Here is a 16,508-nt window from a genome sequence, read left to right as displayed (position 1 = left end):
ATCAAACTTAAAAACATTCAGGCATGTTCTACAGTATGTGAAAAAGGGAATTTTTCAATGATAGTTGAATTTCTGGAATAACCTCAATATTTTAAACCATTATAAAAAAATATGTAAATTTATTGCTAATAAAATAGAAGACATAGAGTATGACTAGAGTATTGCTCAATGCAAATCTGCCTCTGGACATGACAGATTCCAGAGAAGATCAGAATGCAGTGCAATTTATGTGCATTACAATAATGAGTTTCAATAACATTTTCTGTACGTAACTTTGAGTATTAAAATTCTGCTTCTCTACTTAACTACTACCTAATCATGTCTTCCAACAGCTGTCTGTCACTCTGAATCCACTGGAATCAGGTGCAGGAATAACAACCCCTTGTTTCTGCAGTTCACGTAAAACATCTAATATTGAATCCAATTCCATTCGAAATTTCTCCAGTTCCTGATTCTTCTGCTGTGCCAGCCTCCGCCACTTCTCAACCTCCTGGGCTTGCCTTGCTTCAGTAATGTGCTGTGTTAGCTGGGCTGCCTGCAAATTAGAATAAAGTCAGCACTGTGACTTCCTACTCCAATACCCAGCCAGTGCTGCCCCTTTGCACAAATCTGCCACATCATTTTATCTGATGCTCAGTCTCAAAGCCGAATGCTCACATTAAGTGGAAACAATTTATTCTGAATATTACAAAAATCCTTCTCATAGCAATGAATTCCTTAAATATTTGCATTAATGACAGAAGGGTAGAATTGATTATTGCCTAATGAGCCCCAGGAGAATTTAACTTATCCTCTCCAAAGCAGCAATTACATTTGAATATTTAAGACAAAGCTGAGCATATAATATAAAACCCTCTATAAATCAAAATAAACTTTTTAAATTGCCACTTAAATGTGATAATTAAAGTAACACTCTGCAAAACAAACCAAATCTGAATGACATGTTGTAGCCGACTACTCTACTTCTAAAAGCCACAAGTTCTATGAATTATCAGAAAATGTCCTGTAGTCACAAAGATCTGATGCTGCTGCAGATAAGGTCTGAATAACTTTAACTTGAATCCCTGACATCATCCTATTAAATTACACAACATAAGAAGTGTCATCAGATATCAAAATTTCCACACCACAATTAATTGTAATAGATTTTTTTAAAGAAAGCCTATCACTTAAAGGCCATAATTATGGTATTTGCAGTTGGATACTAAGGATAACCTGTTAATTTCATGCTCAGCAATTTCCTTTCCTCCACTATTCATTTTGATACAATTCATTTGGGCAACTGTTCAATGCCTCAGTGCTGATGGTTAAAGGAACAAAATTAGGATAAAACAAAACCTAAAGCTTAATACATAAAAAGAGCAGGAGCACCACAAAAAGACGGAATTATTTAGTACTAATTATGTATACTATTGTTTATTTAAAAAAACCCCAAAACATTACAAAACATCTTAGCAAGTACTAGACGTAGATCACAGAGTAGGCAGCAGCAAGCACTTCAAAGAAATGGTAAAGGCATCCTCACATTATATAAAACCAAATTATTTTCAAAAAAAGAACTGTATCACAGTCACCTTTAGCAGGACAGAATGAAAACATCAGAGGCAACAGGATTTGTTTTTAATCCAATGACTTGCTTTATGCACAGGTCTTTTTTGAAAGCAAATAAGTATCTGCTACAGAAATGTATAAGAAATCCTTCTACAACAAAAAAATCTGTACCATTAAAATTATATTCCTTGAGATCTGGTTTTAAAATTTAAAATAAAATAAGATGTTTCTATACTTTTAATGCAGCTTTTCTGAATAGGGCTGCTAGGACTAGATAATTACAGTTCAATTGAGGAATGTATCATAGCTCAGACTCCGCATTCCAAACTCTTGTCATTTTTCAGTAGCTTGCTTTCATTGTGTAACTGAAATATGAAATAACCAAATGAAACAAGGGACCTCCAGAGGTCACACAGTCCAACCCTCTGCAACAGCAAGGCCTTCTTACACCAGGCTGCAAGGAAGTTACACAAGTAATCTTAATTATCACAGCAAGGCCAAGCTGACCAGGCCTACACCTACATTCACTTGCACTGGCAGGCAAAGACAAAACAGCTGTATAAAAACTACTTCCCTCCTGCAGCACGAGCTAAATAAGCATGAATAAATACCATAAAATTACAGTTAAACCAATAAATTGCTCTTAAGAAGTAAATGCAGTTATGCACTGGTGTACCTTTTGAATTTCATGCTCTCTTTCTGCATGTCTGCTCTCTATATGCTTGATTTTCTTTTCCAGGCACAAGAAATGTTTCATTTCAGGACTCTGGCTCTCCCTAGCCTCTCTCAGTTCTTCCAACAATTTTGTCACCTACAGCCAAAGAGAATTGACAAAAATTGTTATCACTGTGTTAAGCAGTGTATAAAACAGGGTCCTTTAAAAATGTATTTGCATTGTTTAATCATTCCATTCAAAAGCTGTAGAAAGGAAGACATAAAAGAGAAATCTCCTTTGTTCCAAAGCTTTAACAGAGACTCAGGGACTTATATTAGGATTTTTCATTTCCAAGAAGTAGCCTGAGGACATGAAAGTCTAGTCCTCTCTGATAAATCCCATCCTGTTAATAATGTAATGAAGCAATTGTGTTCTGTCTAATTTTATATTTCATGTAACAAAAGTTAACAGAGAATATTGTGATTAGATGTTCTTACACAATCCTTTCTCACACCCTGAATGAAGACCAAATATAAAAGATACCAGTGTATTTCTAAGGACTAAATTAATTAAAGACATGCTAATTTAATGTCTAAAGAGATGATTACAAGCTCCATGTAAGTTTAATAATTACCAGGCAAAATCAACTTGCCAATGACTTAAAACTGATTTCCTAATCCTCCAGAAATTCAGGGACGTTTTCTCATAAAGCCCTTCTGGTTTATTCTCAATCTTTGCCTATTTTAAATAACTTTATATTCCTTCATTTAACATCCTAAGTACTTTTTGGTCACTCTTAATGTGTGTAAGTAAACTAAAGTGAAAACTTTCAAGTCTTTATCCTTTATGATAGTCCTTAGCTCCCTTTACCCAGTATATTGGAGAGCTGCTAACCCTCTACAAGCACTCAGCCATCCTTGGCTCTCTGCTGCGAATTCAAGTAGCTGGAAGCCTTGTGTCTTCATAAGATGTTGTCACTCTTACTGAGAAGTGATTCTAAGGCAGCTCACTATTATTTCCATATTTTAAGGTGGCTAAAATGACAAGGCCTATGCACGCACATTTCTGCCTGTCCATCACTCCAGCAGCTTTGAACCTGTTCAGCCACGTTTGTCAGAGGAGCAGAAGTCTTAGTTTCAAAAGGTCTGTGCCACTGAGTGCCTGCTGCTTGGCTGCTGCTAAACTGCCCCACTGAAGGGAAGGGCTGATGTGTAGTCTCAAGTATATAATTAAATACAATAAAAATATCATAGTGGAAACATCTTATGAGGGGAAAAAGCCCCAGGAGAAAATGGGCTCTGTGTATTTTGCCAGCAACAGAACCACGTCAAATACAATGCAGTGCTACGTGCAAGCTGCTAAGGAAAAGAAGTACTCAGTTAATGGAAAACATCCATGAACAGCATTTCTGAGATAAGTATTCAAATAACAATCTTCCAAGAAGCCTCAGGAAAAACTTTGCCTTTTTTGAGGTACCATCATTTTAGACAGAGGACTCAATCCTATTACCAGTGAGGTGCCTTCCCCTATCACTACTAATTCCATTTGCAGGTTTGGTTGTCTTCTTTTCTCAGCAAAACTTGTTTAACCATTTAATGCTTAAGATGTATTTTATAAGCAGCATAGCAACCATGCTGGAGGGCAAAAGCAAGGCTTTACATAGATATTTCTCTCTGTATAGTCTTGCAATAATTTCTGTAACAAAGACACTCCTTTACATTTTCTTAAATGCCAGCATCTTGAAGTTGGCTGCTAACATGTGGGTCAGATTGGATGATCATTCTCTTAAACCACCACTGTCAATAATCTGTAAAGCAGTCATAGAGGAAACAAATGAATAACATTTTCTCATTGTACTCTTGCCCTGTTTTTCCCGGAAGAAGTATTACATATACTGAGACCACTGGAATGAAACAAGCTTTGTAAGGAAAGGCAACATCTGTTGTTAGATTCAGAGTATGAACCCGAAGTCTCAGCCTCTATTCTGCAAACACCAAACTTGCTTAACAGGACATGTTTTCCTCCCCCTATAAACCCACACTTGTATACAAATACATCACAACAGAGGTGGAATTTTGCACATGTAAGATAAATACCCAGATAAATCTGAGTTTAGCGAGATTAAGATTAATTGCTTTTAATAACTCTTGCAAGTAAGAGTATTATCAAAATTAAGTTAATATTAGTGATGTTCATACATCAAGGAGATGGTGAATGAAGCAGAGGCACAGTGCTGAGACAGGCTACATCCTCCTGAACAGGAGGTGGTAACAAAAAGACTCGCAGTACCTCAAGAACTACAAAAGCATAGCCAATGATTCTAAAAGCTTGAGCTAAAAGATGGACAGCAACTTGACACAACATTAACCCAAAAGTAAAGATAAGAACAAGTGTAATTTTCAGATTATATGTTATTAATAGAAGTAGAAGATTAGAAAAAAACTATATACGTCTCTCAAAACCAACTGAATTTCAGAACTTTTATAGCTAACTCTCCCTTAAGACACCTTAAGTTTCAGAGATAGCAGAGGAGAAAACCAAGAATATAATTGCCTAAGTCAGTTTTATGGCAATGGATGATGAAAAAAAGAAAAGCTTTTGAAAACAGTAATAAAAAATCCTCTTAATAAAGAGAAATAAAGAAAAAGTCCTGTGGTCTATTTACCATTACCCACCATAACTCTCAGAGAATATGAAAGACTGGATTAACCTGCTGATCAAATTTCACACAGATGTCGGACATTTCAAACCAAATTAAAAAAATAATAAAAAGATTAAAATCAAAAAAGGTAAAAGTTCTGTGTTCTGTTCTGTGTTGTTCTCCTGGTCACACTAGAAAAACCTTGCATTCTCAGGTATAATTGATGTAGAAGCAACTGACAAAAATTTTGCTTCTAAGACTTATTTTACTATCTTTTATTTGAGGCTTGACATGAATTAGGATGAAAACTCTTATTAAACTAAGGTACCCCAATTGAAATTTAGATATACCTCTTTTTGTAGAAGTTGCTCTCTTATCTGTGAAACTAAAAGAGCTTCTTGACGTCTCTCTTGTTCACCAAGTTGTTCTTGAAGATGTTTTATTAATATCTGCAAAAAGTTTAAAAATATTTTGTCATTAGCACATACACCCATGACAACATGTGAAAACCTCTGCAGGAGAAGTACAGAAAAATATAAGCAGCACTGAGAAAGTTGGGGCTGTTAATCCTGGAGAAGACAAGGTTGTGTGGAGACCTCATAGCAAACTTGCAGTATCTGCAGGGGGCCTACAGGGAAGCCAGAGAGACTCATCATCAGGAACAGTTGTGATAGCACAAGGAGTAATGGGTACAAGTTGAAAGCCGGGAAGTTTAGGTTAAATGTTGTGAAGAAATTCGTTACTGTGAGGGTGGAGAGGCACTGGAACAGGTTGCCCAGGGAGGCTGTGCATGCCCCAACCCTGGCAGTGTTCAAAGACAAGTTGGATAAGGTCTTGAACAACCTGGTCTAGTAGGAGGTGTCCCTGTCCTACAAGAGGGGACATGGCAAGGAGGGTTGGGACTAGATGATCTTTGAGGTGCATTCCAACCCCTTAACATCTCTGTGATTGTAGTAGTACAGGTGTAAGTGATGCGTGCAGTAACAACACTGCCTCTAACGTGTGTGTGTGTGTGTGCTAGTGAATAGTGCTCTGCATGGGCTGTCAAATAGCACACAGGTACATATGTATATGAAAACAAGTCTCAATCTTCAAGTTACTTTCCTCATTTTAAAATGTTCTTTAATAATCTGAATGCAATAGCTCTTTCTACCCTTTATATCACGTGTAAAACAGCCCAGAGAAGTGGTGGAATCGTGCTCCTTAGAGATACTCAAAAGCAACCTGGACATGGTCCAGGATGACCCTCCTGAGCAGGGTGGTTGGACAAGATGACCTTCAGAGGTCCCTTCCAACCTCAGTTATTCTGGGATTCTGTGAATGCTGTGGCACAGGATGATTTTTAAAATAAGAGGTCCTACTTCAAAGCAAGTAAGTTTATAGTAATACAGAAAGAAATAACTAAGATATAGCTATATGTAACTAATGCATCTACTGTATCTTACCTCCTGTGTTGAAATTCTGTTCTTTAGTTCAGCTACTTTAGAAGTAGAATGCTCCTTTGCATGCTGGCAAACAATCTTCTCGACTTCCCTCTGGTGGGAAGCTTTCAGAGATGCAATGTATTCTGCTGTGTCTTCCTGCATCCTGAACAGAGCAAGAGGAAAGTGGGATATAGTAAAGCAGAGCTGCAGACAGCTCTTCAAAAATGCAGCAGCTTCTCACTTGAACATACAAAATATCAAAAATGTTAAATGTAGCATGTCTTTGATATTTCATAACAAAACCTTGCAAGACAGGACCACCATTAATTCTACTGCTCTGGAGGGATGAAAAGGTGGGAAATCCACAATGCTTGGTCTGTGTATCATTTAACTAGAGGCAGTTAGGATACAGAAAATTCAGTCAATCATCTTTGTTGGCGCCTCTTATTAAAACCATGGTGAGAAAACTCATGCTTTTAAATCATAATGCATCTATCTTCTTTCAGGTATCTGTTTTAGAAAAGAATGTGTTGCAATCTAAATATGCCAATTTCTTCTACTTTGACTATGAAGGGATGTGAGGGAGACTAGGTGAAGTATAAGGTTTCTACAGCTGGCCAAGTAAATCCCACTGCAAGCATACCCCATATTTGAAGGAAAGTACATGTACCAAATATTAATGCCATACAACACAAAGCATCGAAGATAGGATGATTTAAACTGAGGTATTTTACTAAGGAATTGTAGTATTAATAAAAGCATTAATACAGATTTGCCTGTAGAAATAACTGTGACAGTGCACTGCTTAAAAAACCCCCCCAAAACTGCAAAAAACCCCCCAAAACCCCCCAAAGCCAGAAAACAAACAGTACAAATGAAGGTATAAGCAACCTTTCACACATAGCTAACATGTTAATGCGCCAGTTCAATCCTGTATCTGCTAACACTTTAAGAAGTTTTTTAAAGGAGTATGTTGAGCATTTACCTTCGTATGTTATTTTCAGAATAAGCCAGTGCTGCTTGAGACTCCACTCGCTGCTGGCCCATTTCTAGAGACAACCTCTCTAGCTCCTCTTTCAGATGTGCATTTTCTTGCAGAACTTCCGAGAGATGAGAATCAGAAAAGATACGTAGTTGGTGTATTTTGTCATCATCGAACATGCTTAGACAGGGTTCACTGTTGTTGGAATTCCTTCTATCTGTTGCTGAGGTATTCTTTTTCAAGACCTCTGCAGAGTTTCCATTAGTGTTTGTGTTATTTCTCAAATTATTATCAGACAACATCACCATCCTTTCTTTTTGAAGTTTCTCTACAGTTTTTGTAAGGTCTTGTATTTCTCTATTTTTAGTGACCAGTTCTTCATTTAGTTTTAACAACCTGTCTTTTGTGCTACCTTGTTTCATCTTAGAGTCCATGGACTCTAAGTCTTTATTATCATTTTTACTTCTGAGTTTTAACTGGGAATTTTGACTTTTAAGATTTTCAATTTCTGTCTGGAGGTTTCCAACAGTGATCTCATGGGTCTTCTTTAGATTCTGAAGCTCCTGTTCAAGTTCTGTAGAACTGGCTTTATCACCATTCAGTTTTGGTGCTTCATTCATAAATTCATAGGCAAGGAGTTGCTCGAGCTCTGCAAGTCTTTGCTCATACTGTATCTAGGAGGGGAGTAGAAAGCAGGAAGAAAAAAGCAGTTTCGTAAGTGTACTGTTATTATTATCTCTTCCTGTTATTCTTTAAAGTTACTGCCTATCTGAAGCAAGATTTCAGAAGACAGGATACAAGTCAGGATTACTAACAAACCACTCAATTAGTTCAGAAATTAGTGAGTGAAATAATTAAGTCTGCTTTAAAACAGAATTACTAGAAACATTTACTACAAAATAATCTAATCACAATGGATGCAGTAACAATGGGATAGAAAATTACATTGACAAGAAAATATTTAATTTTTATGTAATTGAGTTCTCTTCAGATGCTACCAATGTTAATTTTGTCATTATGTACTTGCTATTGGTCAGCTGGCAAACATTCTGGTCACATGCTCAAAACTGTACTTTGCATTTTTCAAAACATCTTAAATTTTAACAGAACAGATCTTTATTTTATTTATTTATAAGTACAAAGATAGAAGTATGAATTCAGGCAGACACAGAATCTTTCCTCCTAATGAGCTGAGGAAACCTAACCTTCTTAATAGCCTGGATGGCCATTATTTTCCTTCGAGGAAAGCATGATGAGTGACTCGTGGAGAAAAGGTGGAACAACTGGCCAATGCTTTCCTTTCTTGCTCATTAAGCACCTGTGCAGTTCACCTTTTCCTTGAATTAAAATGCCAGACTTCCATGCTTCCTAACATGAGTCTTTAGGCTCACTATCAGCATGTTTGTTTCCCAATGTTCCCTGCAGAAATGCTCTGTCAGCAGACCTTTGGAGAACACAGCCTTTGGTACAGCAAGGAATTAAATAAGCAGCTACTCTGACCCACAGGGTGAAAACCACTTACCTTAGTTGTAAGAATTAAATTATTATGCCTCAAGAACTTGTCCTCTTCGTTTCAATCCCACCCTAGCAATTTCGATGCTATTTTTATCTTAGATGCTGAAGGTACTGAAATTCTGGTTATAAATTCTTTGAGTATTTTTTTCCTTTGAATGTGGTGTTTGCCTCCTGTTTTAACCACTAACCTGTGTTAGACTCCAGCTGCCTTGTGACTGTTACTTGCAAAGTGGACTATTCAACTTTTACCTTTATTTTTTGAAATTGTTGTTCCATGGCACGGAGGCTTTTCTTAGCTTCATCATCTTTACCTTCAAGTTCTGTTTCTAATTTCTTTATTCTTCTCTCCAAAAATTCAACTGTGTTTTTTTTAGCTGAAAGATCATTAGTTTTCTCAGCAGCAGCAGCAGCATAAATCAAAGCAGGCAAAGAATTTGGATACCTTCTTTTTAGAATTCCTTCCATTTCTCTAATCTATTCATAAGAAAATTAAGTCAAAGGTCAAAAAATAATAAAGTTCTACTGAAAAGTGAACAGAAATAAGTGACAGAATGTTAACACATTTCATCCCCTTAAGGTGGAAGAATGAAAACTATAGATGCATATAATGAGAATTATTTTACATTCTTCCCATTCTTGTTATTGTTTACAGAAAAGCAAGACTCAATCTTTTACTGACTGACTTACACATGATCTTAAAATACTGCTCTGGTCTTTAGACTGCCTTATGTCAACAGTCCTAAGAAAGTCAAAAAAAAAGGTCTTCAAGTTGAATACGGCTTTTAATGCTGCGAATATGTTTGCTTTTCTTCTGTATTTGCATTCACATTCTACTTTTCCAACTGTTAAAGATATTTCATAGTGATATTGGAATTATTCTCCCAATAACAGATTATATGCCTTTTATTTTGTAGTCTGCAATAATGTAAAACTAACACCTTGCATGCAACATCATAACAAGCCCCTCTCTTATCTATGGATAAGATATTTTTCTCATCAGAATTCTGAAAGGCTCTTGCCCATGAGTCCCATATCCCTAACTAATGCAGTTGCCATCTCCTATAATTCAGGAAGTCCTACTTCCACTTGATGTTTCTTTAGTAGAAACATGGATTTTAAGGTCTCCACTCCCCCAGTTTTCACGAATCTTGTAGGAATCCAATGGAATTTAAACCCCTACTTTTGAATCAACTTGGTTGATACTTTTAAGGAATTACTGAACATGGACAGGAGTCTTAGAAGATAAACAGCAACCTTTAGCTTTTGCCCTCTTGCCCCTTTCGAAGAAACTCTAAACAGTATTTTAAAAGATTTTAAAGGGATATCAGCTTGTTAGAGCACAGTAGCAAGAGGAGCTCTAAGTAAATAATAGCAGCTTTTTTGTGTTTATGAGTGTTCAATAACACAAGTTACTTTATCATACAACTTCATGCTACGCTTTATCCTTATGAAAGCACTGTTGTTTTAAGAGACCTTATCTGAAACAAAGGTTAAATGTGAAATACAGTTCTTTTATTGCATACTTGTCGCTCAAGATCCTGAATTCTTTTAGCATCTGCTGCTCTGTCTCGCAGACGTTTTTTCTGTTGCACACACTGATCTCCTGCTTCAGCTCTGAGCTTCTCAACCTGCTCAATTTACGAGAAGACAAATTGAATTATGTATTCAGAGACACTGTCCTGTAGTAAAAAAGCATTTCAAACACACATAATATAATATATATATTCTGCCACTTAAAAACTGGTAATGGTAATTTCTGTACTAAATGATTCTTCAGGTTCTTAGCCCACAGGACAGCTTCCTCCTCCAAAGCAGCTGAAACTAGCTATGGAAATCTAGAGGAGAATTTCAGTTCTGGGACACTCTTGTCTTCATAACAGTAAAACTGTTTCTTTCTCTCATACTTCCAGTATGCAGGCTTGATTAATAAGCTATTACATAAAGCACTATAGTGCATTCCATGACTTCAGGATGAGTTTAGGAAATGGTTTGTGATTTGCAATGCTATACCTTGTGATGAGATATAGAAACAGCCAAAAGGCAATGTTATGTTGTGCCTAAATAAAAGCTGAGTTCCAGAATCAGGGAAGGAACTGCATAACTCATGCTCCTGCACTCCCATGAAGTCTGGCCATAAGGACTCAATGCTATAATCTAAAATTGAATTTCCTACCTTTATCAGCCACTATGATCTCTATACAGGGATATTACACCCTGGATATTTAAAAGTATTCCTATCTTGATTTCTCTCCCACACTGGCAATATTAGCATAAGTAATGCTTTCATGCCAGCATAGTTTGACTGATTTGATTATTTCTATGAAGTCAGAGCTCTAGGCACCAGAATTTTTAGGCACCAATCCAGCCCAGAGAAAATGCCAATAAAAGTATTTTCTTTCACGGCAATGTTATCTTGATCGAAGTTTGATATGGTGGTTTAAGGGATCTCCTTCCCTGGCTGCTCCTTCGGAAGCACCTCCTTTCATCTGTGATCTCTCTAAGAAAACACCATGAAAAAATTCCAAGATCACTTTATTTTAGCACCAGTAAAATTTTTTGTTTCTGTGAATCCTAAGTCCAATGTACTGACTGTAGACAATGCATATCTTGGCAGTATTCAAGATTCATGTATTAGTTTGTTTGGTTTATATTTCGAGTGTTTTGGGTTTTTCCTCTCTACTATAGTAACCAGAGATTTTTCCCAAAGAAAGAATTTAGAACTGGTACTTAAGAGAAAATAAATGTGTTGCCTAAGTTACTGTGGATCAAAAAGGAGGAAAAGAGAATGACAAGAGGGGTGTTCCTAGTTGTTAATGTAACAATATACCTCTTTCCCTCAGGTCAAGAAATTTGAAGGTTCTAGGGAAGCACGTTACTTTTGCTCCCAGAAGCATAACCAAGATGTCCAATAGAACCAATCTAATATACCAAAAAAATGGGATTATTATGAAGGAAAGAATTACATTACACTCATCACTGGAAAAAGAAACAACTTCCAGTTCCAACTTCTTATATAAAGCTAGATATTATCACCTCTAGTCTTAGTTTCTCAATTTCTTCTCTTGCATCTTTAAGACGGGCTGCATCTTTATCCAGAAGATCTTGATTTTCTGCATACCACTGAAGTCTTTTTTTTAAATGAGTAATTTCCTGTTTGTATGATTCTTCCATAACTTTAAATTCATAAGACTTCTCACCTACAAGAATAAAACATTCTTAGAATTGTTTTATTAGTAATTATGTATTGAAGGAGTAATTAGTCAACACTATCCTCCTCAGCATATTTCATACATTTACCATTTTGACAATACTGTTACTGCAGTAGTTTTAAACCTAGATCCTAATTAGGATTTAAAAAGCAACAATATTTGAAAACCACCCTTTATTTCTCTCATACAAAGCAGTACTCAATGGCTTACAGTTTACTATGGAAAGTGCTTAAAACAGAATCCCAGGGAGATCTATTCTTGATCATGCTTTAGTAAACAGACCTTCAGCACCAAGAGGAATGACAACATTGAATGCGTGGTTAGATGTGTATTGATCATACTCCTCCCATTTAGGGATCAAGCATTTTGAGAAGAGACATGGAGGTAAATATTACTGTGCTTAGCATTACTGTGCCTGACACTGGAAATGAGAGAGACCAATTTTTAGCCCACTCTCATTAATTCAAACTGGAAAAAGCTCTGATAAGAATGCTGAAGAAAGTCCCAAGGCATAAGTTATAGGTAAAAAATGGACAAGATCTAAATAGGAGACTAAGATGTAACATAGTAAATCTTTTCTTATGAACAGAGTTGTCACATAATAGAAATCATCTGTTTTCCATGTCCAGTGAAACATGGGCGAGAAATCAAACTTAATAGGCCACAACAAAGAGTTTGTTTGGATACAGAAGATACTTTCTAATAGAGTACCAAAAGTACTGTAACATGTCCTTCACTGTATGCTTCTGTTAGAAGTTGAGACAATATTTGGAAATGGTCTAGATGCATTTCACTAAGTAATACTTTAATAAAGTCTTTGTTACATATTTGCTTAGTGAAATGCAAAGTAAGCAAAATTATTCAACAAAATGAAGGTGCTTTACTTGATGCAGATGCAATCTGGACTTTTGCTAAATCTCTCTCTTTCTTGGCTTGTACCAAGTCTACCTCAAGAGCTTGCTTATCTTGTTTGAGACGTCTTATCTCTTCTAGTAATTTAGCTTCTTCTTTCTGGTTTTTAAAGAAAACAGTAAAACATTAAAAACTAAACACATAATATCACACAAAAATCCTGAACATGCCTTTTCATCATACAATGATTAAATCACAACAGTTGTATCAGACCACAGCAACAATAAGGTCTTTAAAGTTTGGTTTTATTCTCAGGCCACAGCAACAATAAGGTCTTTAAAGTTTGGTTTCATTCTCAGGCCCTGCTATAGCAGAGCATGGGAAAACGTAAGTTAAACATTAAAAAAAATTAAAACCCAAACCCCATTATTAGTCTACAGTATGGATGGTCATGCTGTTTTTGCAAGAACACATGAAAATAAGGTTTGATATATACCTACCTGTGCTGCTCGAAGCTCTGAAATCAGTTCTGTGAAACTCTGATTTCTGGCTGGTTCAGAATCCTGCATGATTCGTGACTGGTTATTAGTCTTCTCTATTTTTTCTCTAAACAGCAACAGCAACAACAGTTATGCAATGTGGTGACTCAGCATACTAACAGTGGCTTCTGAAAAGCAAACACAACCCCCTGCCCCCTAAATGGTACCACGAAGTCAATGCGTGCAGGTTCAAACCAAAAAAAGAAGCAAATATACACAACATTTATATACAAAATTCACTGCAAGGTGAAATCTTCTCACCTCGCGTGAACTTGTTTATTTGGACTACACAAGGGAGGGAAAGAAAAATCTACTCTGCACCAGTAGAACCCATCTACAGGCCTCTCCAAAGCAAGGATTTGTAAACTAGGAGTACACACAATTGCTAGGTTGTTTTCCTCATTACTAGCACTGGATGCAAATCTCACAGGACCTACAGTGCAGTGAATAGAATGGTTTCTCCACAAGGAGAACCTCTTGTGCCCCCTGATCTACTGCATATCTTACAACAGCATCAAAACATCCGAACACATCAGCAGAGCCACAATACCAGAACAAGTGCAGTATAATGTATTATGCATTCTGATATGAATAAGAACATTGAAGTGTTCCCCACATGCAAGTCTCTAGTCTTCCCTTGGGTTTGCAGCACCATCAAGCAAACAAAGAATTAAGTGCCCATAAACAACACAAATCAAGTCTCAAAAGAAGAAACAAAACCACAAACCTGAGAAACTCTAGAAAACATGCACCTGATAGACTCTGCAATGGTTCTTCATAAAAACAAAACAAACAGCAGAAAATTCCAGAGATTTTAGGTCAAATATGAGCCTACCTTAAGTTTATTAATTCAGTCTTTAAGCACTGATTCTCCTTAAACATTCGTTCCTCGTTTTTTTTGTTTTGGATTTGTAGCTCTTTCATTTGTTTGTATAACCTCTCATTTTCCTAAGTTGAGACAGACAAAGTTAAAGAATGTTCATAAATTACTGGTTTTTACAGTCATAAAACAATTTTCTATGAATCACATAGTTTTCCTGCTGAAACAGTGGAAGAAAACACTTAATATTTAATTACTAAGCTTCTAAAATTGGTATCTACTTTCATTATCTACACTCTCGTCCAAGTGTCTGCTCACTTTGCAGGAAGGAGCTAAGCCAGATCCTCCCCAAAGCTATCCCAACTACATTCTAAAAGCATGTTCATGGGTGGGTGCTGATAGATCAGAGCCCAGCCTGCCCAGGCTCCATTCCTGGGGACAAAAATCATCATTGTTTGGGATGCTCACAGCCATATTGGAAAGGTATTGTGTTTATATCAAGAAATTATGCTGAGCACCAGCTGGAAGCTGGTTAAGCTACCTACTGGATTTTACAGCTGCAGGTGTTCAGAAGTATTATTAAGCATGAATTCTCTATTTCTCCACTTGACTAAGTAATAAAATCAGGCATGCTAATAAGGTTACCTTGAAATCTGCTGCTCAGATCTTGAGAAAAGCATTTTAAAAACCAGAATTTTTCAGATTTCTAAGGCTGCTTAAAAGTACTGATTTTCAACTACATCTGGGCAAAATGTTTGTGGTACTTCATTGACCATAAAGTATTTTCCCAGTTCTCAACTGTTGACAAGCTACCAATTTTTACAGTTTAGATCAGTTACATGGAATTGTGGAAAAACTTAGCCCAAACCAGACACGTGTGAAATACTTTTTAAACCTGCACTGTGTTTGCCTTTCACACCCAAATTTCATCCACTTTTTCGAAAACAAGGTACCTGTTTTCAACAAAAAAGTAGTAACCATGAAACAGTTTTGTTTCTGAAGCTGGCTAGAACACACAGCTGTGTGGTGTTACCTGTTGATAACCTTGAATAATGACCTCTTGATCTTCAATTTCTTTTTGTATTTGTGCCAGTTTTTCCTCACTTACAGGAACTGTTGCTGCATGGTAGGTCCACCTCTTTTCTTTGCCCATCTCTTCCATATTTCTTAGCTTTCAGAAAAGGCACACAAGAAATAAGAAAGTTTTGTTAACAATATGGAATTTTCTACAAGACTACAGTCCAATCTCTTAATTAGCGTATGAGAGCAGACCAATGAGTGGGTCCTACTGGAGTTTTACAGAAGCATTATGAAACAGAAAAAAAAAAATGTTTGAGAAAAGCTGTAAGTTTCTGTTCTTATGTGTCTAGACAGGAGGGTATCGTGGAATAACTCTGGGAATAGATATACAGACAAAACACAACATTGAAAAATGCATCAAGAACAATAAACAATATCTCAACATAAAGTACTTATCTGTAACAAATGGTATCTGTTAATCTCTGTGAGAGTGATTTAAATATTTACAAAAAACTAGCTGCAGCACTCACAAAATAGCAAAGTAAGGGAACTCAGGATAACATAGTTTATCTCTAGGAAAAAAAAAGTCATGTCTTACAGGCAATAAATGTAACAGCAGGTATGCCTGTATAAAGTTGCACTGTCCATGTAAATTCGGATTTTCTGCTCTACAACTCATGTAAAGTAACACTAACTCAATTTTCAGAAACAATGTTTCTTCTCTTCTATAGGCACAGGATACAGTACCTTACTCTGAAGAACATAGTTTTCCTGACCCAGACGAGAAAGCTCCTTTTCATGCTGTGTTTTCAGTTCTACGACCTTTGCCTCCATCTCCTTCTCTTCTTGTGAAAGCTTGCTGGCCAGCTGCTGAATCAAATCCCGAGCTGTGTTCAGGTCCTCCTCTGTTGCTTGTACTCGTTTTAACAAATATAGCTCCCTATCACGACTTTTGATAGGGGAAAATGGTAAGTCCTAGAGAAAACAATTCAGGGAAACATTACACTGAGCTGATTGTTTACCAGAACTCTGCTCATCAGTTTTATTTAACTGGTTTGTCTGGCTCTCAGCAACAACACGAGGCACTTGAAAAAACAACCCAAAACACAAATCCCCAACATTGTAATAGCAAAACATCCTGCATTTATTTTAATGAGATACCTTCTCATTTGCAAAATATATATGAAGAAAACAAGCCAAAAAAACCCAACAAGAAACAACTACATCATATATGACAGCCACTATATTGCTATTATATTGCTAAGCATCTTACTTTTAGAAAAGCAGCAATGCTTTAGGT

At 36.5% G+C, this 16,508-nt stretch overlaps 1 protein-coding gene across 1 annotated transcript in view; it reads right to left on the bottom strand.

Moving 5' to 3' along the window:
• Positions 1-248: 248 nt before the first annotated feature.
• CEP162 (centrosomal protein 162) overlaps positions 249-16,508 on the bottom strand; it is a 42,109-nt gene continuing 25,849 nt past the window's right edge. Inside the window, exons 14-26 of the mRNA XM_082302335.1 lie at positions 15,956-16,183; positions 15,222-15,359; positions 14,204-14,316; positions 13,330-13,435; positions 12,862-12,988; positions 11,802-11,965; positions 10,292-10,396; positions 9,018-9,242; positions 7,257-7,927; positions 6,293-6,434; positions 5,198-5,296; positions 2,228-2,362; positions 249-535 (exon numbers count right to left, since the gene is read on the bottom strand). Of these exons, the coding sequence (XP_082158461.1) occupies positions 317-535; positions 2,228-2,362; positions 5,198-5,296; positions 6,293-6,434; positions 7,257-7,927; positions 9,018-9,242; positions 10,292-10,396; positions 11,802-11,965; positions 12,862-12,988; positions 13,330-13,435; positions 14,204-14,316; positions 15,222-15,359; positions 15,956-16,183 (2,472 nt within the window). The 3' untranslated portion in view covers positions 249-316. The remainder of the gene's footprint in view (positions 536-2,227; positions 2,363-5,197; positions 5,297-6,292; positions 6,435-7,256; positions 7,928-9,017; positions 9,243-10,291; positions 10,397-11,801; positions 11,966-12,861; positions 12,989-13,329; positions 13,436-14,203; positions 14,317-15,221; positions 15,360-15,955; positions 16,184-16,508) is intronic.

The sequence above is a fragment of the Coloeus monedula genome (genome assembly GCF_965178545.1).
Source record: "Coloeus monedula genome assembly, chromosome: 2".
Taxonomy (NCBI): domain Eukaryota; kingdom Metazoa; phylum Chordata; class Aves; order Passeriformes; family Corvidae; genus Coloeus; species Coloeus monedula.
This window is presented reverse-complemented; position numbering and strand designations above follow the sequence as displayed.